Below are 23885 nucleotides of genomic sequence, written 5' to 3'. Positions count from 1 at the left end.
ACTACAATACATCAAAGAGCGGCTAATGACAAAGTCTGTGCACATTTAACAGAGAATTAAAACATCAGAACAGAAGCATTTCCACACTACTTGCATTTTAGTGGGAAATCTAGAAGATCCCACTTTTGAATTTATGGTTATGTTTTATGGCTCTAATTCAGAAAAGCACATGCTTATAGAATCATGGGACTGGAAGGGATCACAAGAGATCATCTAGTCCAGTCCCCTGCACCGATGGCAGGATTAAATATTATCTAGACCATCCCTGACAGGTGTTTTTCTAACCTGCTCTTAAAAATCTCCAATGATGGAGATTCCACAACTTCCCTAGGCAATTTATTCCAGTGCTTAACTAAACTACCCAGACAGTTATGAAGTTTCTCCTAATGTCCAACCTAAATTGTCATTGCTGCAATTTAAGCCCATTGCTTCTTGTCCGATCTTCAGAGGGTAAGAGTACAATTTTTCTCCTCCCTCCTCCTTGTAACGACCTTTCATGTACTTGAAAACTGTTATGCCGCCTCTCAGTCTTCTCTTCTCCAGACTAATCAAACCAAATTTTTCAATCTTCCCTCATAGGTCATGTTTCCTAGACCTTTAATCATTTTTGTTGCTCTTCTCTGTGTTTTCTCCAATTTGTCCACATCTTTCCTGAAATGTGAGGTTTAGAACTGGACACAATACTCCAGTTGAGGCCTAATCAGCACTGAGTAGAGCCAAAGAATTACTTCTCATGTCTTGCTTATACGATTCCTGCTAATACATACCAGAATGATGTTTGCCTTTCTTGCAACAGTGTTATACTGTTGACTCATATTTAGCTTGTGATCCACTATAACCTCCAGATACCTTTCTGCAGTACTCCTTCCTAGGCAGTCATTTCCCATTTTGTATGTGTGCAACTGATCGTTCCTTCCTAAGTGGAGTGCTTTGCATTTGGCCATATTGAATTTCATCCTATTTACTTCAGACCATTTCTCTCGTTTGTCCAGACTATTTTGTATTAAAATCCTATCCTCCAAAATCACTTGCATCCCCTCTCATCTTGGTATCATCCACAAACTTTATGTGTATTCTCTATGCCTTTATCTAAATCATTGATGATGCTCATCTCTGTTCAGATCTGAGATGCTTTCCTGAATTGTGCCCACTAGTTATAAAACTCAATCTGTTAGCCCTAAATGAATGATTCATGCTGTTGTGTCACAATGTCTATCAAAATAAGAGTCACATTGATAATTCCAAGAGTTATGTTTAAAGCTTTCTAAAACAGAAAAACATTTTGAGTTAAGTCTTTCAAAGAGGCAACCTTACTCCTATAACAATTCTGAGTGAATATTAAGAATTCCAAACATGTTTCTGGAATGGGTCTCTTGGCTGATATGGTTGCAACAAATGGTTTTATCTGCAGCAGTCTAACCACCTTTAACTGAAAGTCCAGAATGCTAGATATGCTAGCCTCATCTGCAGAGCGAAATCAGTTACCTTGGCATTGGTATTCTACCCTCAATTTGTGTGAAGAACATGGAGTAGCTATGCTGCATTACTTTTAAACAACCTCACAGAGACTAGCTGGGTTGGAAATCCTTTACATACACAAGAATGTGGTACAGTATTTAATACAAACAAGTCAACAACATTATATACCTCTTCTAGGGATTCATGCCACAAGGAACAGTGGTATTATGAGAAAATTAATTGATTTGCACCGTATATTTCTGAAAAGTCACACAATGAATAAATTTTTTCTTTGAATGGTTTACAGAAGCAATAGTATAAACCTAGGGAACCTTAGGGGCAATCAATTGTTTGTAAGCTTCATAGAATAGTTTAGAAAATATTTTCATGTCAACAATTACACAAGAGTGATAAATATTAAAGCTCATTAAAAAAATCATCATTTAGAATTAATCCTCTTAATGTTATCTTCCACATTTCTGCCAATATCAAAACAGAGCTTACGGGAAAAAATAGACCCAACCCACATAAACATCAGATTCAATAAAAGTTGCATCTTGCTTCTACACTCATGCAGTTTTTTGGGGCCCACAAACTAGAGCTCTAATTAAATCCAATCCAAGTTTACTAATGCTCTTTTCCTTCCACTGAGAAGAGAAAAAAAATCAATGACTTTAAGATGATTTTAAGACTCACCCCAAAATTATCCACATTCCATGTGCCAGAGTTTCATCCAATGTATCAGGTTCATGTTGCAGTCAGTCATAACAATTGGTAAAAACAGAAAAGAAAAAGAAAAGCAATTTAGTAATTCAATAACAATGTCATTTTTTATGTAAAAAACAAACATTAAATTAGAAACCATTCTGTAATGTAAACCATCAATTGACTGACTGGATTGAACACAGAAAAATTCTCTCCATAAAATAATCCAGTCCCAAAGAAACATGATGGCATAGTTTAGCACTGAAAAAAATTAAGATTTAGTAGTGGTCTGTCAAAGATGACATCATAATGAGGCTTTAGAAGAATAATGTATCTTTTACTTGTATTCTTTTCATCTGATAATTCTAGGCAGCAAAGACTGCATCTACACGGTGCATAGAAAAGGAATGCCATTTTCACAGATAATACACATACCTAACTCAGCGGGGAATTTAGAGTTAGTGGGGCCCTGTGCTCAGCTTCATTTTTGGGGCCCCTCTTTGGGACCCAGCCAAGAAAAAGAACATTCTCTCTTATCTCTCCCCCGCCCCTGTTTTTCATTCTTTTTTTCCTTCATCCTCCTCCTACAAGTAATAGGAAGTAAATGAAAATAAAGTGAGGTACCTTGATTGTTTTTGTAGTCTAACTTATTTTTCCACAGACCACTTGAAAATCACGGAGGGTCTCGGCAGCCCACTTAATGATCTTTCCAAATATTGTTTACAATAGGTAGCTAACGCTACAAAGCGCTTTGGATAAGAGCACTTTATAAACAGAAATGTAAAAACAATGTTGGGATGCCGGGTCTGGCCAGGACTTAGGGTGGGAGAGGGGATTCAGGGCTGGGGGTGCAGGGCCTGGGAGGAAGTTAGGATGCAGGAGCAGGCTGGGGGCTGGAGTGCAGGTCTGGCCAGGAGTTAGTGTGTGAGAGGTGGCTCAGGGCTGGGGCAGGGGGTTAGGGTGTGGAGAGCTTATCTGGGGCAGTTCCCATTTTGTGCGAGGGGTGCAGGTGGGGATGTGGGGGAAGGTACAGGAGTCAGGGTGGGCAGGGGGCTGGAGGTGTGGGGGGATGCAGGAGTCCGGGCTGGGAGTGTGTGAGGGGGGTGCAGGATTCAGGGAGTGCAGGGGACGGGGTGTGTGTGAGGGGGGTGAAGGACTCAGGACTGGAGGTGCAGGGTCTGGGAGTTAGGGTGCAGGAGTGGACTGGGGGTTGGGGTGCAGGGTCTGGCCAGGAGTTAGGATGCAGGAGGGGGCTCAGGGTTGGGCAGGAGATTGGGGTTTGGAGCGCTTACCTGGGGTAGCTCCCATTTGGCGCAAGGGATGCAGGTGGGGGGGGGGGCGTTCAGGAGATCCCATTTGGTGCTCAGGTGAGGGTAGAGATGGGGGGGTGGAGGAGTCAGGGCATGGGGTGTGGTGGGGCTGGGTATGTGTCAGAGGTGCAGGAGTCAGGGCGGGGGTATAGGTGGGGGTGCTCCCAGCCCCCTGCCCTGAGTAGTTCACAGTGTGGGGGGTATGTGTATGGGTAGAGGGAGTGTAGGGGCCCCGCCTTTGCTCAGCCCTGCCCCAATTCTACCCCCTTCCCCAAGGCCCCGCCCCTGCCTCTTCTCCCCCTCCCTCCCAGAGCAACCTGAGCACTGGCAAACAGCTGTTTGAGTGGGGGGGGGGAAGCGCTGGGGAGGAGGGGTGGGAATGCAGCACACTCGCCGGAGGAGGCAGGGAGGAGATGGGGAAGCGGGGAGCTTGGCTACTGGTGGGTGCAGAGCCTGCAGCAGGAGCCCCAGGAGCCAGCAGGACCAAGCTTCTGCCCCCACAGCTGCCTGGCCCTGGGCCCCCCTGTTGTTGGGGGGCCCCATGCCAGGGCACCCTGTGTTCTACTGTAAATCCGCCTCTGAGCTAGCCCCTTGAATACTGAGATATACTATTTATTAGGACAGAATTAAACAGACCTAGGACCACACCAAATGGTAATTTTCAGGATCCTATCTCTTGTGAACGGATTTACTGGGGGCTAGAAATATATGCAAAAGCTTTGTGAAACTGAAAGCCACTGGATTTCACCCACTCCTTATCTATAAGAAGTTATCACATCCATCCTGAATGTTGGTAATTTCAACAGTTATGTGGTAACCAGAGTCAAAATAATGCAGGTTTTCCATTGACTGGAGCGGTCAAAAAGTACTTGTATGGCCAAAAAAATCATCCAGAAAAGTCTTTCCCATTAAAGCTTACCCTACCCCATCAATGATTTTGTAGGTCGATAGAGCTCTTGTATTCAGGGAAGTATAATTTCACTCTTAGCTCCAGCTAGCAAGTTGCCTAATAGAATGCACCTGCAGTATTTAAGAAAAATAAATTTAAAATATATCCTGAAATAGTTAACTAGAATGCATTTTGTTTTTTAATTTGGGGGATGGAATTATTTTGAGACACTGTACAAATTTCTAGATGCATCTCTGACTAACCAGAATATTTTGTGTGTATATAACAGCAGAGCAAAGTCTGTATTCCTAGATGAATTCCAGAAACAATCAGATTATCTAAGCGAGAATTAGAGATACTAAGTGCAGAGTTACTATGCCAGATAAAGAAAACATGGACTCTAATGGAAAGGAGGAGGACAAGAAATACTAGCTTTATTATACTAATGATTTGATCACCACAGTTTGCCTGTACCACAAGAAACTGCCAATACTGAAAATGAGCCAAAAAGATAAAGTTTGTCTAATCTGTTGTCAGAGATTTGTAATAATCTTCCCGGCCTGCCCAAATTCTTCAAATCAAGGGCTAGTCTACACAGCAGCACTTTAAAGTGGCTGGTGTGGTCGCGGCACAGCGCTGGGAGAGAGCTCCCAGTGCTCTAAAAAAACCACTTCCATGAGGGGCGCGGCTCCCAGCGTTGCTGCATTGTCTACACTGGCACTTTACAGCACTGAAACTTGCTGAGCTCAGGGGTGTGTTTTTAAGTGTCAAGTTTAAAGCACTATAATAGGCCGCATTGTCTCTATATTGGGCTGGGATCTAATCAGATCTCACAAGATAAGCAGAATCTGGCATGATCAGTGTTTATATGTCCAGAGGACTCAAAGCACTGCAAAAAGCAGAACTGGCAATGCAAAAGGTGGTACTTTTTCCCTCTGACTTGGTGCTGAAATAATGTCCTTAATGGGCCAACGGGGGGAAAATAATCTACTGGCTCTAAGGAGACTGTAACCAGCAAACATCACTAATACTCAAACACTCCTATGGATGGCAGTTGCTGAGTCACTTTTCATCACCTCCCCCCTCCCGTACCTCCAACGGCTACTACTATGGAAGTAAAGAATATTGGTGTATACCAGGGTGGGGCAAACTATGGCCCAGGGGCCACATCCGGCCCTCGAGCTCCCACCGGGGAGTGGGGTCTGGGGCTTGCCTCACTTCGCACGGCTCTCAGAAGCAGTGGCATGTCCCCACTCTGGCTCCTATGCATAGGGGTAGCCAAGGCGCTCAGCACACTGCCCCCACAGCTCCCATTGGCTGCGAACCATAGCCAATGGGAGCTGCAGGGGCGGCACCTGCGGACAGGGCAGCACATAGAGCCACCTGGCCACGCCTCCACGTAGAAGCCGGAGGAGGGACGTGCCACTGCTTTTTGGAGCTGTTTGAGGTAAGTGCCGCTCTGTACCCCAAATCCCTGATCCAGCCATGATCCCCCTCCCACCCCCCCAAACCCCTCAGTCCCAGCCCAGAGCACCCTCCTGCACCCTCAACCCCCCATCCCCACCCCAGAGCTCTCACTCCCAGCCAGAGCCCTCACCCCAATCCCCAATTTCATGAGTATTCATGGCCTGCCATACAATTTCCATACCCAGATGTGGCCCTCAGGCCAAAAATTCCCCCCCCCCCCCCGGTGTATATAATGGTGAGCGAAAAGAGACAAGTTACAAGAAGCAAACAGATAGCATATTGATACATTGTTTTGACCACTTCAAGCAAATGTTTTACCGCAACTCCCTTTGTACTCCCTATACCACTTGCATCCATCCACTACTTTGGCCTTGCCCATGACACTTTGCAAAAAGAGGTGTCAGTTTAGTGTCTTGGCTGTAGGCCAATTTGACTAAAATACAGATTAGTACATTTTACCTACCTGGATTGCCTATGCATTTTTAACTTGAAACTGTGTTTGTCATTTCTGTTCCTAAAACGCTGTTATAAAACTGCCACATTTCATCCCACAAGTAAATACATTTAGCTGGTGGCTGAAATGAAACAAAGCACTTTGAAGTGAAATGATATATAAATTGTAATAGATTACTACTAATCTGCCACAGGATTTGTAACATCAAGAACCAGAGTTACTACCAGATTCTTGAACCATAGATTATATTATGAAATGAGGCCATCATATTTGTATTCAATAGACAATGGTTAGTCAGTCACACACACATGTATGTTTCACCTTGTTCATCAGTGATTTCTTTCACAATAACTATGTAACGGTCAGACACAACCCATTTTACTAGAGCCAGAAGAATTCTGGGCTGTTGCAGCAACAAGATTTTCTCTAACATCAGGTGTTCTGAGCAAGTCATTCTGTCTACATTTGAACACAACCTTAGCTATATCTTCACAAACAGCTTCAGCATAATAGGCATAATAAGTAAAAGCTCTTTACATCTACGTTCTAGTTTGTATGCGACCATGAGCGAACGTTAAATGTTTTACTTTCCAATCCAATAAGTATTAAAGAGAGGAATGTGAAAAAAACATTGCTCAATCCATGTTTTAAGGACATAATTGAAATCTATCACCAAAAGTTGTAATGTGCCTGTGTCATGAACAGTGGTGCAGAAGCAATTTTTATACTATGTGTGCTCCAAGCAGAAACCATGTATTTGGTTATTATTACTTTAAGTCAGTGGGTGCAGCCACACACACCCCAGCACACCAGTCATGAACCCAGAGCAAGTGACCCAAATAAAGAGTTCAACCTGCTCATGGGCTACTACATTTTTAACATCAGGCTTATATTTTTTCAGGTGCAATTTTGAACTCAGTTTGGACCCACAAGAGAATGACTAGGAAAAGCATGAATGAACTGTAGATGCAAAACTATGGCCACAGTTTGTGGCAAGTACAAAACTGTGAATTCCCATTCATGTCTATAATGAAAAGGCTACAAGTGTCAGTACCTAATATTATACTGGAAATAGAACTAAGAGGTAGCCAACTGTGGCAAGAATTACTGTTTGTCTGAAGTATGTACTTCAGTGCCACTGGCTGCACTGCAACAGACTAAAAATGAAAGACCCTGATTGCTCACACCTCATTTTCTTAAAAATATAGGTTTGTTCCAGTAGTTTATGCTCCCAGAAGAAGTGACAAGACAAGTAGTTCACTATTTTCCCCCAAAGCAATGAGTGTGAGAGATCTCCCACATTTACCTTCCTTGCTTTCCACCCATAAAAATAAAATTAGCAAATACTCTCAACTGTGTTCCCCCCGCGCTCCCTGCCCCCTCCACACACAAACTTAATTGAGAATATATTTGCCAGCTTGCTAGCCAACAAATTTTCTTGGAGAATGCAGCAGGGCGAAGGAGGAAGCAGTATTGCCAACTTTCAGAATTCTGCTGATGGTCTTGTGAACTTTTTTTGTGAAAGATTTCTCATTAACTTCTGATTTCTACATTCAAGCTTGACATTCTGCCCCTATCCAGAATGGCTACTGTCTACCACTACTGTCCATAGGACTGAAGCAACAGGCTGTGCTCAGCAAGAATTATCATCTCCTCTCAGCCTACGCAAGTGAAAGCAAGACTCCCCCCCTGCAAAAATGGTGGCCATTTAATCACTCTGGGAAGGCCAGATAGGTGACAGGAGAATGCAGAGGTGCAGATAAGTGGATGTGTTAGTAAAATGATCAGGAAACTGAGGAGTCAAAAAAACATGGGGAAGCAGCAGCTGACAGAGTGGTGCAGGGAAAGCGCATAGGTGGTGGGAGGGATGCAGGGAGATGTGGTAGGGCAGAGAAGGAGAATGTGAGGAGAAATGGAGGGATATAGAGGGGGCAAGTGACTGTGGGGAAGCATGGAGGGAGAATATCAGAGGGGTTGACACCTATCTTATTTAAGTAGAGATGGAAAGGGATAGAATAGCAACTTCCCACACCCTAGGGGATAGGAGAGGCTACATGGAGTCCCCACATAGTGAGCAGAGAAGCCTGCATTTCTGAGTTTATAACAGGGGTCGGCAACCTTTCAGAAGCGGTGTGCCGAATCTTCATTTATTCACTCTAATTTAAGGTTTTGCGTGCCAGTCACACATTTTAACGTTTTTAGAATGTCTCTTTCTATAAGTCTATAATATATAACTAAACTACTGTTGTACATAAAGTAAATAAAGTTTTTTAAATATTTACGAAGCTTCATCTAAAATTAAATTAAAATGCAGAGCCCTCCCAGACTGGTGGCCAGGACCCAGGCAGTGTGAGTGCCACTGAAAATCAGCTTCCGTGCCACCTTCGGCACAAATGCCATAGGTTGCCTACCCCTGGTATATAAGGTTCAGTTTTGAACCTGAGATGATCACACACAAATTTTGTATAGGCAGCTTCCCACTAAAATAAATACATTTAAAAAAAATCAGAAAGCATGTGAAAAAGAGAGACGTATTTTTTTTAAATTTCAAATCTGAGCCATCTTATGATTTTTGGATGCTGAGTGTTGTAAATATTGCAGAAGCGATAGAAAGTGGGAATGAAAACATGGGCCATCACCTAGGTCACTACTACATTTTCTGCTGCACATACCCTAAATCAAGCAGCTAGCATGTGGTAAGAAGGAGATACATTAGACTACATCTACAGAGCAATTAAGACTTTTTTTTTTAATTCTCACGCTCTCCTTATGTACTCTCTCCCCACCCTCACCCTCTCCATTTGTGCAAGACAACGGTTATGAAGCTGAAAGTGTTGGTTCAGCTCCAGGCAGCAATTTTAGGGTCAATTGCTTCTTCACCAGACGCTGAAATCACAGTTTTCCCAGGCATTAAATTAGCTGTGAAGGTTTTAGAGGATAGTGGATTTTTATTTCCTATTTTCAGTGTGGACCCTCTACTCACAACCCACATAAGAATCTTTTTTAGTCGGAAATATCTATTTTGTTTCTATGCTGGGGTCTGATTCCAATTTGCAGTCTTCATGATATAGTGCAAGTGTACTACTTGTTGCATTTCCACCCAGCCTATTTGGTGGTAAGAATTGTAACTCATACATCACGCCACAAATCTTAAATAAAAGAGTAAGCATTCAAAGTGTTGTGCAAAATTTCAGCCATTTATTTCACACTTAAATGTTTTTAGCTGCAAGACATACATGCATGTATGTATGATTCATCTTGGATCCATCCTAACCCATGGGTAGGAGTAATAAAGACATGAAATGAATCATACACCACTAAAATGCAAGAATGCCAGTCTAACACATAGTTAATACAGTACACACACACACAGACACACAGAGTATTAACTATCAGACTCAATTTGGTCAGCTGCCAATGAGGAAAACAATCAAACTGCACTGCACATCTTTCAGTAATATTATACTGAAAAATACAAAGTAACTACAAGGCCCTGATCCTGAAACTTGTTTCACATGGGGACTAGGGTCCAGTTGCAGGATCTGCCATTACATATTCCTATATTTTGAGAGAAAAGGAAGATAATGGAAATCTTTATTATTGTTGATGATTTTAGATTTACTTTTATTGTCTGAGCTGCCAAAGAATGGCAAGCTTCACTATAGAACATGTTAATAATTTACTGTCATAGCTAAATTAGTAAAGACAACTTCAGAATATTAAAATAAATGAAAAAGCTTTATGCAAACAAACTTTCCTTGCCAAATAATATTAATGTTTTCTGTATGTGGTGAATCTTTAGCAAATGTAAATTTTAAATAAAGTGCTAAGCAATGTCAGAATAGGATGCCAATGCCTTGAAAAGAAACCAGGAAGATAAGAACAGCCATACTGGGTGAGACCAAAGGTCCATCTAGCCCAGTATCCTGTCTTCTGACAGTGGCCAATGCTAGGTGCCCCAGAGGGAATAAACAGAACAAGTAATCATCAAGTGATCTATTCCCTGTAGCCCATTCCCAGCTTCTGGCAAACAGAGGCTAGGGATACCATCCCTACCCCTCCTGACTAATAGCCATTCAAAGACCAATCCTCCATGAACTTATCTAGTTCTTTTTTGAACCCTGTTATAGTCTTTACCTTCAGAACATACTCTGGCAAGAAGTTCCACAGGTTAACTGTGCATTATGTGAAAAAAATACTTCCTTCTCTTTGCTTAAAACCTTCTGCCTATTAATTTCATTTGGTGACCCCTAGTTCTCACGTTATGAGGAGTAAATAACACTTCCTTATTTACTTTCTCCACACCAGTCATGATTTTATAGACCACAATCATAATCCACCCCCCCTTAGTCATCTCTTTTCCAACCTGAAAAGTCCCAGTCTTATTAATCTCTCCTCATATGGAAGACATTCCGTACCCTTAATAATTTGTTGCCCTTTTGTGTGCCTTTTCCAATTCCAATATATCTTTTTGAGATGAGGGAACCACATGTGCACACAGTATTCAAGAGATTTAAATAAAGGCAAAATGATATTTTCTGTCTTATTATCTATCCCCATCTTATAGGAGTGTAAATAGTAGTTAAAAAAAGTAACCGTGTAACAATTAAAATTTTATCGGTTACACGGTTAAACATTTAACTGGGGAACTAGATGTGCGGGGGTGCTGCAGCATCACCCCTCCATTTTATGCGGGGTCCCAGCTGCTGGCCACCACCCCCAGGGGGAAAGCGGAGTCCTGGGCTCTGTTGGCAGCGGAGTTTAATCGTTAACCGAAACCGATAAGTCTGATGCTTATCGGTTAACCGTTTACATCCCTACTTCCTTAATGATTCAAACATTCTGTTCGCTTTTTTGACTGCTACTGCACATCGAGTGGATGTTTTCATAGAATGATCCACAATGACTCCAAGATCTCTTTCTTGAGTGGTAACAGCTAATTTAGACACCATCATTTTATATGTATAGTTGGGATTAGGTTTTCCAACATGCATTACTTTGCATTTATCAACACTGAATTTCATCTACCATTTGGTTGCCCAGTCACCCAGTTTTGAGAGATCCTTTTGTAGCTCTTTGCAGTCTGCCTGGGACTTAACTATCTTGAGCAGTTTTGTATCATCTGCAAATTTTGCCACCTCGCTGTTTACCCCTTTTTCCAGATCATTTATGAATATGTTGAATAGGACTGGTCCCAGTACAGACCCCTGGGGACACCACTATTTACCTCTCTCCAGTCTGAAAATTGACCATTTATTCCTACCCTTTGTTTCCTAGCTTCCAGTTACCAATCCATGAGAGGACCTACCCTCTTATACCATGACAGCTTACTTTGCTTAAGAGCCTTTGGTGAGGGACCTTGTCAAAAGCTTTCTGAAAAATCTAAGTACACTATATCCATGGGAACCTCTTTGTCCACATGCTTGATCACCCCCTCAAAGAATTCTAGTAGATTGGTGAGGCATGATTTCCCTTTACAAAAACCATGTTGACTATTTCCCAACAAATTATGTTCATCTATATGTCTGACAATTTTGTTCTTTACTATAGTTTCAACCAGTTTGCCTGGTACTGAAGTCAGAATTACCAGCCTGTAATTGCTGGGATCACCTCTGGAGCCCTTTTTAAAAATTGGCATCACATTAGCTATCCTCCAGTCATTTGGTTCAGAAGCTGATTTAAATAATAGCTTATAAACAGTTAGTAGTTCTGCAATTTCACATTTTAGTTCCTTCAGAACTCTCGGGTGAATACCATCTGGTCCTAGTGACTTATTACTGTTTAGTTTATCAATTTGTTCCAAAACCTCCTCTAAGGACACCTCACTCTGTGACAGTTCCTCAGATTTGTCACCTAAAAAGAATGGCTCAGGTTTGGGAATTTCCCTCACATCCTCAGCCGTGAAGACCAATGCAACAAATTCATTTAGTTTCTCCACAATGGCCTTGAGTGCTCCCTTAGTATCTTGATCGTCCAGTGGTCCCACTGGTTGTTTAGCAGGCTTCCTGCTTCTGATGTACTTCAAAAAAATTGCTATTTCTTTTTGAGTCTTTGACTGGCTGTTCTTCAAATTCTTTTTTTGCCATCCTAATTATATTTTTACACTTCATTTCCCAGAGTTTATGCTCCTTTCTATTTTCCTCACTATGATTTAACTTCCATTTTTTAAAGGATGCCCGTTTGCCTTTGCTTCTTTTACTTTGTTGGTTTTCTTATTATGTTTTTTAATTTGTTATGGAGTGTTCTGGATATTCAAAATGTGACACAGCAGGCTGTACATAATGTAATGCTTAGTTTACCTCTCTCAAATTATACCTCAGTGCTCCAAGAGAAGTCTTCAGAGCTTGATATTAGACTATCCACCTCAGTTTATATATTTGATATTTATCGGAACATTATGTAGCATAAGTGGAGGTACTCACCCAATTACATTGTCCTTCAATAAAACAAATGCAACACTGAATAAAATACTGATAATCCCAAAATTTCCTCTATCTGCAGCTAAAAATTTCAAACCCAAATGTACTGTTTTAGTCTACAGCCACACTATCTCAGGCTGGAAGGTCATCAGATCTCACAAGCTAAGCAGGATTGCTTCTGGATGGTATTTGGCAGACCCTCCCAAAGATACCCCAGGTGGTGGTGTGTGTAAGATCCAGTAGGATCTTACCACTGAGTCAGCACTCAGACAATACTCCAGCACTACGTTAGGTGGCACTGTGCAATCAAAGGGCTCATCTTTCTGACAGAATTTAAACCAATGCTCCAGTTGTCATTAAACTCTGCAAGAACAGAGGTGTTAGCCTTAGTGCCCAGGCCAAATGTTAGCTTAGGTCATGATATTCTGCCTGCATACATTTCCCCTACAGTTTCAATATTATTCCTCAGTTCTTGTCCTAAGCTGCTGCGTATTGTTGCGGAGCGCTCAGAGGCTACTGCTGCATTCCTTTCCAGAGATGACAGCATTTCAGTAGATGAAGTGATTCCTGCATACAATTTATAAAGTACTCTGAAGTATTTTTGAATGGAAGAAATATACTGTATAAAATGTAAGATAATAAATTTAAAAACAGATCTGTCATCAGGCTTTAGCACACCAAACTAATGTTTAGTTAGTCTTAATAACCTGGGGCTTCTGAAGGTGTGCATAAATGGTCAGAAAGCAAACTCTTCCTAGACTATTAGCAAGATGAAGGCTGTCTCAAATGACTGAAGCAGTGGTGATTTTCCTTAGATTTAAAATGGAATCTGATTTAATCTCTAATTTAGAGGTCATAATAATTTGTGAATTCTCAATATACCCATTCTTCAAATAGGTACTGCCACTAGTAAACAAAAACAAAAAATCCCCCCCACCACCTAAATGCACCATCCATCTCTATACTCTCTTTAGAGAATCAGTTTAGAAGCATCAATCTAAAAATGTCAGTTCTGTGTGCAGCATTTCCATTCCAAGTACAAGAACACCGTACGTCAGATTGGAAGATTCCTTTTTAAGGTCGTTCCATGTTCCAGTAAGTTTGTTATGAAGTTCTGGAATGGCAGATAAGGTTATGTTAGATAACAAAGTGCCTTCATAAGCTTGTTCTAGGCAGCAGTGTGCAGCCAATGTTTGAACAAGGGGCTCCTACAAAATTTTCCCTCTTAGAGTCTGTAATAAATCTTATGCTGGAGGATATGTCATTGCAGCAAGGATGGGGGAGTATTGTGGAAATCAATTAATCTGTTTTCCTATGTTCCTCTCATAATTACAACCAAGGAAAAATGAGACCATTTGGCAAACAAGCTTATATTAAGTGCACTTGCTGGAAGTGGTCATACTTCGTTCCTGAAAAACAAAATGGAATGCACAGTATTTATAGAATAGTGCAGTGCTCAGCTTGTGTGATCTGACATCGGAATGCCAGGTGAGAAGTCGGAGGAAAAAGGGGAACAGTCCATAGAAAAATGTTCTTAAACACCTGATATTTGCATTCTGATGAAATCCAAAGATAAAGACGTTTGTTCTACAGAAGTACTTTTGAAAAAAAAAATTTATTACAAAACCAAAAAGTTTTGCATGTTAAAAAATCTCAGTGCTAGAGTGGGCATCATTTTCAGATCAAGAGCAGCAATGCCTGAGCTAAAGTATCCATACAAGAGTAGAGAGGAACTATACATGAAGAGGAGTTAATCATACATTGGAAGTATATGGTATTTGTATTACCGGTACTATGCAAGATGCATGTATCTGCTCAAAAGAATGAGCAAGTGTTAGATTTTTTCATGTAAAAGAAATGGAAGCTGATCCATAATCAACTTTAAAAAATAAAAAGGCCCGGGCTTTCCTTTTTTTAAAAAAAGGATACAGACTATTACCACTTCCATTAGGAGAGTAGCCCCAACTCTACAGAGATACATAGTGGCATCTAGGGATTCTTCTTTTTCCATTATGCTCCCAGAGGCAAAAGCTTGCCGCCAGACACACAAGTGCCAATATCAGATATTAAAATAGCCCTTACAAATCAAATAACGGTGGAAAAGCATTTTGAACAACACTTGAGTCCTATAGTTTGTCAGGAAAAGTTAGAAAAATGGCTTCCCAATGCTGAACTGTACACAAAATTCAGAGTTCTAAATGCTCATATTATTGTATTGAGTCCTACAATATCTTTCACAACTCGCATATATTTCAAAATGCTTTTAAAAGTCAGCACTGTCCCTAAAAACTCATTCCTGATGCAGTGGAAGTGAAGATTTTCAGAATCATGTTGTTCATTCTATTTATCCATTCATATTACTACGTATGTATCTTATTTTCATGTTAGGCCATTTCCAATATTTATACCGGGTAATTAGAATTTAACATTGAGTATACATATATTCCGTAAGAAAAAAAAGCAGAGAAATAGGCAAAAAAAATCAGTAAGCATATAGCTTTCATCTAATCCTGAAGACTGCATCCACCCTGCCAGTTTAACCCACAAAGCTTGCAGCTCATTAGGAAATGCAACATTTGTAGTCTTCTCAAAAGCTGAAGTCCTCCAAATTAGCTTAAATATGCAGTAAATAAATAACTTTCTAGACAATAATTTAAAATTGTGTTCCTCAGTGCCTTGTAGTCCTGGGTCCGAGCCACCTGTACAGTGCGGGCTCTTTTTATCAGTCAAGAAGAATGCATGTGGTAATATCAGCATCATGCACCCAGGCAATGAGTTGTTTGTATAATGCTGCTAAAACCTCCAGCAAGCTCCTGTCACTGAGAAAACCCACCTTGAATCTGCTGATTCAGTGTGTAACTTTGTACTCTGATCTCTGCTAGTCATCAGTGCGCTACAACCCCACGCCTGCGGCTATTTAAGGCTCGCCGTGTGTCTGGAAACGACAACTTTCAGCAAATTCCCCTTTAAATGCATCTGAACGACCCGCGCCTCCTTTTAACCACAATGAAATGAAACCGCCCAGCCACTAATAGCTCGATAAGTGTCATCATCTCAGCAACGCGCTCGGACAATCAGCAAGTCCATTAGCTTAGGCAACGTGCCCAGTGTAGGTTACAGGAACCCTACAAGATCGCTGTCTTCCCAAGGAGGAAAGCGCACAAACGCTCTCGCAAACAGTCCGATCCCAAAGCGATTTTACTAAAGAAGAACGTTAATTGCTGCTGAGTTTACGGAGGGAGCCTTTAGCACCCCCCCTCCTCCAGCCACCCTATGCTAATAATAGCTGGAGATGTAAATAGCCTCCTACAATCCCCTACGTTATATCCACAAACGCCTTCCGTGGTTCTTTCAATTAGGACACATTATATAAACGGGGGAGCGGCATTCCCCAGAGCCAAGGGATTGCAAAGAAGACCCTTACAGCAGTAGACAGTTGCTGAATGATAAGGTTTCCCACCGCACAGCCATGACTGGCAGTGGCAGCATGCAGAACGCTACAGCCTAATCTTCTGCAAAGCATCAGAGCCTTCAAAATAAGAGCGCACAAGCTTCCAGAGCAGGATCTTGGGAGCAGTGAAGTCAATGACCAAACAAACTACCATTGGCTCCACTGGAGCAAACTTGCGCTTGGCTGGAACCCGCTCCCGCGGAAGCCTCTGGGAGCTTCCCCAGGGTGGGCTTCAGTGGGAGCAGGATCGAGACCCTCTCACCTTTGCGCTTTAGAAGCGGAGAAGGGAGTCAAAGAGGGGAAGGAGGATCGCGCTCCGCGCCCGTCGCTCCCCGCAGCAACTGACAGCATTGGAGAGACGCAGAAAGCAAGTGCGCTTGCAGCTCAACTCCTATTGATAGTGAAGAGACAAGCCCCAAAGCAACTCGAAACTACATATTAGCGGGGGAGCGAGAGAAAAGCCGGGGTTTGCACAGAAGGAAAAAATCAAAGCAATGAAATCAGGCGGCTGCTGAGAGCTGCAGGTTAACCGCTTAGAGCCCAGCTTAGAGGATCACGCTGCTCCTGCAGCCCCGTGCCCGGGAGAAGACGCACTTCGCAGAGCCGCTCTGCTGCATGTCAGCCCGTTGCCACTGCAGTCTAGAGTGCGTGAGATGTGACACCCGCTCCGAGCAGCTGTTTTAACCTATGGCTCCGCAGGCACAGGGCAACGCACGGGCAGATATTTCCAGGGGCAGGGATGAAGTCCGCGCCTGGCATCCCCGCAGCTGAACAGACCGGGGAAGGCAGGCAGGCAGCCGGCAGAGAAGCAGAAGCTGCCGACGTCCACCAGCCTTTCCCACTGACCTCAAGCCAAGGACAGCAGAGCGGGTCCTTCTGCGCATCGTTATCCGGCGCTGGCCGGGGCGTGCAGAAACAACCGGGGCTCGGCAGGGCAAGGAGCAGGCGAAGGGGGGAAGAAACTGAGGCACCTCACCTGAGCCCTCCGAGGGAGCAGCTCCTCCTGCCGCTCCGGACGATGCGCCTCTTTCTCCAGGACAAGGGGCCCGGGGGAGCCCCAGCCGCGGCTCAGCACGCGCGCTCTCCCGCCGCCCCGGGCTGCTTTGACGCGCTCTGCACCCAACGCGGCGGGAACCGGAGAGAGCCGAGCTGCGGCGGCACCAACTTCCCACCTGCAGCGCTCGCCGGGCGGAGAGTCAGCCCCGCCCGAGCCCGTCGCGCCGGCCCCGCCCCGCTCGCCCACCGCGCCTCCCCATTGGTGCGCCCTCGGCTCCCAGCCCTCCCTCCCCGCTGTGCGCAGCCCGCGCCCAACCTGTGCTGCCGCCGCTCTCTGCAGCAGAGGTGTTGGGATGTGGGTGAGCGCGGGCTTCGGGGAATTGCTGCTTGCATGACTCACGGATCTGCCCAGGCAGCCAAAGAGGAATTAATTTGCAAACATGGATGGGAATGGGATGGGAGAGGGTGTGGACAGAGGGTTCTGATCTCATTTACACTGGTGTAACCCTGAGGCGCTGTTCTGCATTTACACCCAGGTGCAGGGCCCATGCTAGCCCATTGGGGACCCTAAGCAGGAATATTTTGGAGGACCCTCCCCTGCACACAACACATACTAAATTAATAGGGGGTCCTCTGGAGCTGCTTGGGGCCCTAAGCAATTGCACAGTCTGCTTAAGAAGCCTAATGCCAGCCCTCCCCATGTGAAATCAGCATCTAGTTCCAGGCTGCTCAGAACTTTACAGCTCTGAGGATTTTTGGGCTAATTGTATCATATTAGGAAAATGATGGGGACACTTCCCCTCACTCCTCCCATCCCTTTTCTCATAATGTTCTGAAGTACAGAGTGACCAGGCCTGTTTTAATTTGGTCGGCTAGACAGGACCTTCTAGAAAAATCATATTAGAGGACTGGAGGCTATATAAACTTTCCCTCCCACACCTTTCCAGAAATTGTAAAAGATATGCATGGAAATGCAGTGACAGATTTCCAAGCATCATTTTTCTCTCTACAAGGAGTAGAAAACAGAAAGGGAAAACAATACCAGAGCTATTGCATCATCTAGTGCCATTTTCCTCATCTAAGCATGTTAGGGACCAATCTCAGCAGTAATGATAGAAATGATCTGATCTTGGCCTCTGCAGCATAACATAAAATAGTTTAATACAATTAGTAATGTTGTAGAGAGAAAATAATGATTCATACAGTAAACAGGGATCCAGTAACTGACCCAGGGAAGTCACCTTTCAACTGTTAATAGGGAGGACTGGTGCTATGTAATTGGGCCTTGGATTTAGTGGGAAAATGTATGGCTTGAAAATCCCAGCTTTATCCCCTATCTCCCCCCTTCCCTCAGCAGTCCTGCTAAAGCCCTTCTTTGTCCAAATTATGGGTAGTCCTAGTTGCACAAAAGCACACTGAGGTTAGGAGGAGGAGGATAGAATGGAAGAGGTCAGGGAGAGAAAAGAGGACACAACTGTAACCATGCAGCCCTTGAGTCTGAGGGCAGCTTATGGTCCACAAATATTTGTTAAAAAAAACCAGCCAAACAAAAAACCTTACTATATTCTACAGCAACCACCCAGAACACAGAGTCATTCTAATGTTCTGGATCAGTAATAATGTAGCTCCCTTTTATAAGAGTAGGTCGGTAAGATCCAAATTGTTCCTCACTCTACAGAGCTGCATGAGGTAGGGGAATAGTCATGAGTCACTTCCTCTGGTCTGGGCAAAATCAGAATCACTGCATTCAGGAAGCACAAGGATGGTGCAGTGCTTGTTTCCATGGTGGTACTAGCCTTTTAAAGGGGTAGAGGAAATGCCTTCCACCTTCCCTCATGGAGCACCAGCCAGTAGAGAGGAGCACCCACTGCAGCCTTTCAGAGTTTGTAGCAGCAGCTGCACTCTAGCTCTTGGAAACATTAGGTCTGTCTCAGGTATGCCTACAAAAGCTCCTGCTGCAGCTTTGGCTTTCAATTCCCCTACTACAGAGGCTGTTGCTTAAAACTGTATGTAACTCTAAGGTGCAGAGGATGCATACGCTGGAGATCATTGAATAAGGGGAGGGTAGCTAGCCAAATACCAGTGGCAAAGACTTAGGAACCATTGCTCTATAGGGCAAGACTGTTGTTTCATGATAAGCTAAGAAAGATGTCCTTAACCTGGCTGAGCCAGCCTATCTTGATCTCAAATGTAGTTATGTGTCAAGAAAGGCTGCTGGTTGTCTGCATTTTTTTTCCTAGGCAGCTACATATAATTAACTTTGTGAAATGTCCCAGTTTGGAGTCTGACATAATGGATTGTAAGAGCCAGAGAGAAAGAATTTAGCAAATAGCTGGGTAATAGCAATGCCTTCTTTCTTTCTGTTGCTTGGCAGAATTTACATGGAAACTAATGTTACAGTTCTACACTGGGATGCACAAACATGGACCCTACATACACACAAGGGTCCATGTTTGTGCATCCCACTGTAGAACTGTAACATTAGGCCTCTGCAGAAGGTCTCAGCAGCAGGACTGGGACCTAAGAGAATAAACCAGTTTAAATTCCCAGATTGAGGTCAGGCCTAGGTTCTCAGATACTGTGGTGATGAGCCAGGTATAAATATCTAGATGAGATTAATGTGCATGATTTTAAAGTCAGTTTGCATTTCCTTTCTGACTACCAGACAATTGGCTGGTTGGCGGCTTTGGCGACAATTGGCTGAACAATAGGATTTTTCTTTTCATCAGCTGCTTCATAGTAGACAGAAACCAGAATAAGCATAGGGAGCCTTCAGGTACTATGACACACAGCAGCTGTATTGAGAGAGATGGGGGAGCCTACAACAGATTAGAGAACTAGACCCAGGTCTTCTACTGGCATAAATCAGCCTAGCCCCATTAGTTTAAACACAGCTGTGCAGATTTACACTCGCTTCAGTGGGGAGGACATGCAGATACATCAGAGTAGCAGGAGCAGTTTAGGCCTGTGGTGAAGGAAGTAGCCAGGGGCCTTTAACTGAGAAGATCTGAAAGAATCAAGAGAACTGTTGTACAGAGGAGACTAGAAGCAGGAAGAGGGCTATCAGGGAAAGCAGTTGTTATGTAAGTACTACTAGGAGAAGCTGGCTTTAGGGAACTGTAGGGTAATAGTCTGATAAAATTTATTGGAAAAAAGGCTGACTCATGCTGGTGTGGGAAAAAGGCCTCTGCCAGTTCCAGTTATGGAGACATTAAAGACCCTAATAGTGAAGAGTTCTAAAAATATTCATTGGAATGGTCAGGATGCTTGCTAAGAGAAATCTGAATTTTTGTGCTTTTAGTTTTGCCAAGACATTGTACTCCTCAGGAACTGAATGTATTTAAGGGCAGTTAAAAAAAAATTATGTTCACCAGCAACAGTGTGGCACCGACCTCTCACGAGTGTCTATTCAAGTCAGGTGGGCCTGCAGTCTTCATATAGTCCTGGCCCTGATATTGGAGCATACCCCCAGAGCTTCCTCCCTGGAGGCAATGGTTCTGCCCTCTTGATCTACTCTGGCCTCAACTCTCCAGCTGGGCCACTAAGTAGTTCGGTTCCCCTTTTGAGGGGGTTTAATCACTGTACAATTGTAGGCCAGTTCCCCAATGGCCTATGGGGGACCCAGGTGCAACCACTACTGCAGGAACCCTAAGAACGACAGCTACACACTTCCTTTAACGAAACCGGCTTCAGTTCCCTGGGCCACTTCCCCAGTGCTTCACCCTTACCTCAAGGCTCATCTAAATTCAGGCCCAGCAGCCAGCCCTGAGTTCTCGCTCACTCCCTCAGTCCCTGCCAGTACTGAGCTGTCCATGGTGCTGCAGTTACCATTGGCCAGTCAGGAGCACCATTTCTACTCTTCTAGCTCTGGCAAGGAACTGACTGTTTCTTGTGCTGCAGCTCCTTTTATATGGCCCTTCTGGGCCTCATTGGCTTCTCCCTGAATGTACCTATGGACTACTAGACACCTTAACCAGTGCCAGTTCTGCTAGTCCCTTTTCTTAGCTCACTTCAACTTTGTCCTGGGTGATAGCTCACAATGAGAAATGGGAAGGCAGATGCCCTATGCCTCAAAGACGAATATCTCAGACCTAGTGAAGAGCCCTCCACCATCATGCTCAAGGTATCCAACTTTATAAATAGGATGTGACATTGCACTCCATATAATTTTATGAAAATATGCTAATGAGTGTGAATATAATGTAACTGGAATATGCTTCACGCAAAAGGTCTGTTGTAATGTATCATTACAAAGCTTATAATCTACTGAGTGTGGTCATCCAATTTGTATAAATGTACCATTCTTGTATCTGAAACTAGAAGTATGAAATATAACTCTGAGGTCCTATTGTAGTTATGCAAAGTGTGGGACATTAATGGTGGTTTGGAATCTTGATGGCTCCTATCAACTAGGACAATTGCTTGTAAATGGCTGTTTACTTGCAAGCCTTCCTGTGAGTCAGACAGGAAAGAATGAAGGCTTGGGGTCTCAGAGGACATGTGACCATCTCACCTGGTACTGGAATCCATCTTAAACCTGGTGCTTTTCCATTCAGAAAGAGGAGTGGGTACCCAGAGAGACAAAAGATTCCTGCCTTGTACCAAAGCTATATAAGAGGATGGAACAGAACAAAGGAGGCTGCAGTTATGAGAAATCCCCTAGCTACCACCTGAGTTGGAACAAGGACTGGACCAGGGGAAAGGATTGAGTCAAGACTAGGAAGGAGTCCAGTCTGTGAAAGAAGCTTATTGGAACATCTCTGAGGGTGAGATTTCATCTGTATTCCATTTCCTACTGTATTAGGCTTAGACTTGTGTGTTTTATTTTATTTTGCTTGGTAACTTACTTTGTTCTGTCTGTTATTACTTTAAACAACTTAAATCCTACTTGTTATACTTAATAAACTCACTTTTGTTTATTAATTAACCCAGAGTAAGCAATTAATACCTGGAGGGGGGCAAACAGAGAGATATGCACAGCTATCAGCGTTAGAGGGCAGACAGTTTATGAGTTTACCTTGTATAAGCTTTATACAGAGCAAAACAGATTTATTTGGGGTTTGGATCCCATTGGAAGCTGGGTGTCTGGGTGCTAGAGACAGAAGCACTTCTTAGGCTGTTTTCAGTTAAGTCTGCAGCTTTTGGGGGAAATGATTCAGACTTGGTCTGTTTTTGCAGCAAGCTAGCATGTCTGGCTCAACAAGACAGGGTACTGAAGTCCCAAGCTGGCAGGGAAAATGGGCTCAGAGGTAGTCTCAGCACATCAGATGGCAGTCCCAAGGGGATCTCTGTGACCAAACCTGTCACAGGATGATTGACAGAAGTCTGACATTCTCCATCTGCTTCCTGATGCACATTTACTAACCCAAAACCACCAGACCTTGAACAATGCAGGTGCCTAACCAAACTCAGAGTTCTGAAAGTTCAGAGTTCTCAGAACAGCCTTGTTGCAGTGTATGCACACCGTGTCCCCCTTTCGGGGTGGGGCAGGGTTGTGACACCACTGCCATTACAGTCTCCCCAACAGCCTTGAGGCCATAAATGGCCGGAGTCACTTCCAGCAGGCCTTGTGTTTAGGGCAGTGCAGCCTAGCGGCCAGTCAGTTACGGCAGCCCTTATGTTCAGTGCAGCATGGCCTAGTGGCCAGAGTCAATTCCAACAGCCCTTGCATACAGGACAGTGTGGTCTAGTGGCTAGAGTCAATACACCTGCCCTCAGGCACAGGGCAACATGGCCTAGTGGCCAGGGTCCATATAATAGCCCTCTGGTACGAGGTAATGCAGCGCAAAGGCCAGTGTCAATGTAGCAGCCTTCAGGTACAAGGCAGTGCGACCCAATGGCCAGTCTCAATATCACAGCCCCTAGGCATGGGGCAGTGAGGCCCAATGGCCAGCATCTGGGGGAGGAGAAAGGGGCTGCCACTGGGGGGTGGTGGCCCAGGTAGGGAGGCCAGGGCCCACCCAGCTCCACTGGGCCTTATCCCAGGGCCCTGACAGTGGCAGAGTGGTCCACCACTGGGTCACCGGGGACTCCCACTGAAACATGCTGATCTCACTCGAGTGGGAGATACCACTCGTGCAACCCCCTTGGGTCACTTCCTACCGCATTTCCAGGCATTGTAGTCCATTGAGCATCAGGGCTCCCAGGCTCCTCAGCGCAGGTGATTCCCTGTGTCTCCATCAGCTGCAGCCCTCTGGTCTGGCTCTCAGGGTCTCCAGTTCCCACAGGCAAAGGCTAAGGCTGTGATGGCTCTTCATCTGGATCCTTTGCCCCAGGTCCTTCCCTGTCAACCTAGAATGAGCTGGGCTACTCCCTTTTATACTGACGCAGTAGGTGGAGCATGCCCAGCGCAGTCTGAGGGGAGGGACTTCTGCTGCCCATAGTGTGGCATTAACCCTCTCTTGTCCAGTGCGGGGTATACACACCCTGTCACAAGCCTCCTCTCTCAAGGGTTGTATTTATGTTCTGGAGGTACAACCTAGGCTTCAGGCATTGAAACTATGCCACAATTTGCAGGCCATTTTGGCCAATTCAAGACTTTGAATCTAGTATCGAGGAGCTTCTGTTGGCCAGTCCTACAAGCTTACATCAAGGATTAGGTCCTGTGACCTCATACCAAGAAGCCAGAATCAAAAATGCTAGGTGTCCTCCAGCCTCTGCACAGGCCTTGGCAGCTTTGGTCTATTATATCAGTGGACTTCATTGTAGAACTGCCATACTCTTGGGGACACTCAAT

General features: G+C 44.1%; 1 protein-coding gene across 13 annotated transcripts in view; it reads right to left on the bottom strand.

The window, feature by feature from the left end:
* The window catches only part of EPB41L3 (erythrocyte membrane protein band 4.1 like 3), a 201346-nt gene extending 183691 nt beyond the window's left edge, over window positions 1-17655 (bottom strand). For 11 of the 13 annotated variants that reach the window (XM_039521897.1, XM_039521898.1, XM_039521903.1 and 8 more), the window contains exon 1: window positions 17466-17655. In XM_039521897.1, the coding sequence (XP_039377831.1) occupies window positions 17466-17640 (175 nt within the window). In that variant the 5' untranslated portion in view covers window positions 17641-17655. Of the gene's footprint in view, window positions 1-17129; window positions 17346-17465 lie in introns of those variants that run through there. The other 2 variants (XM_039521914.1, XM_039521909.1) reach the window with 2 other exon arrangements.
* Between the last annotated feature and the right edge of the window lie 6230 nt (window positions 17656-23885).

This window comes from Mauremys reevesii, linkage group 2 (assembly GCF_016161935.1).
Source record: "Mauremys reevesii isolate NIE-2019 linkage group 2, ASM1616193v1, whole genome shotgun sequence".
In the NCBI taxonomy this organism is placed as follows: Eukaryota; Metazoa; Chordata; order Testudines; family Geoemydidae; genus Mauremys; species Mauremys reevesii.
The sequence above is the reverse complement of the archived record's forward strand: the minus strand, read 5'-3'. Positions and strand labels throughout refer to the sequence as shown.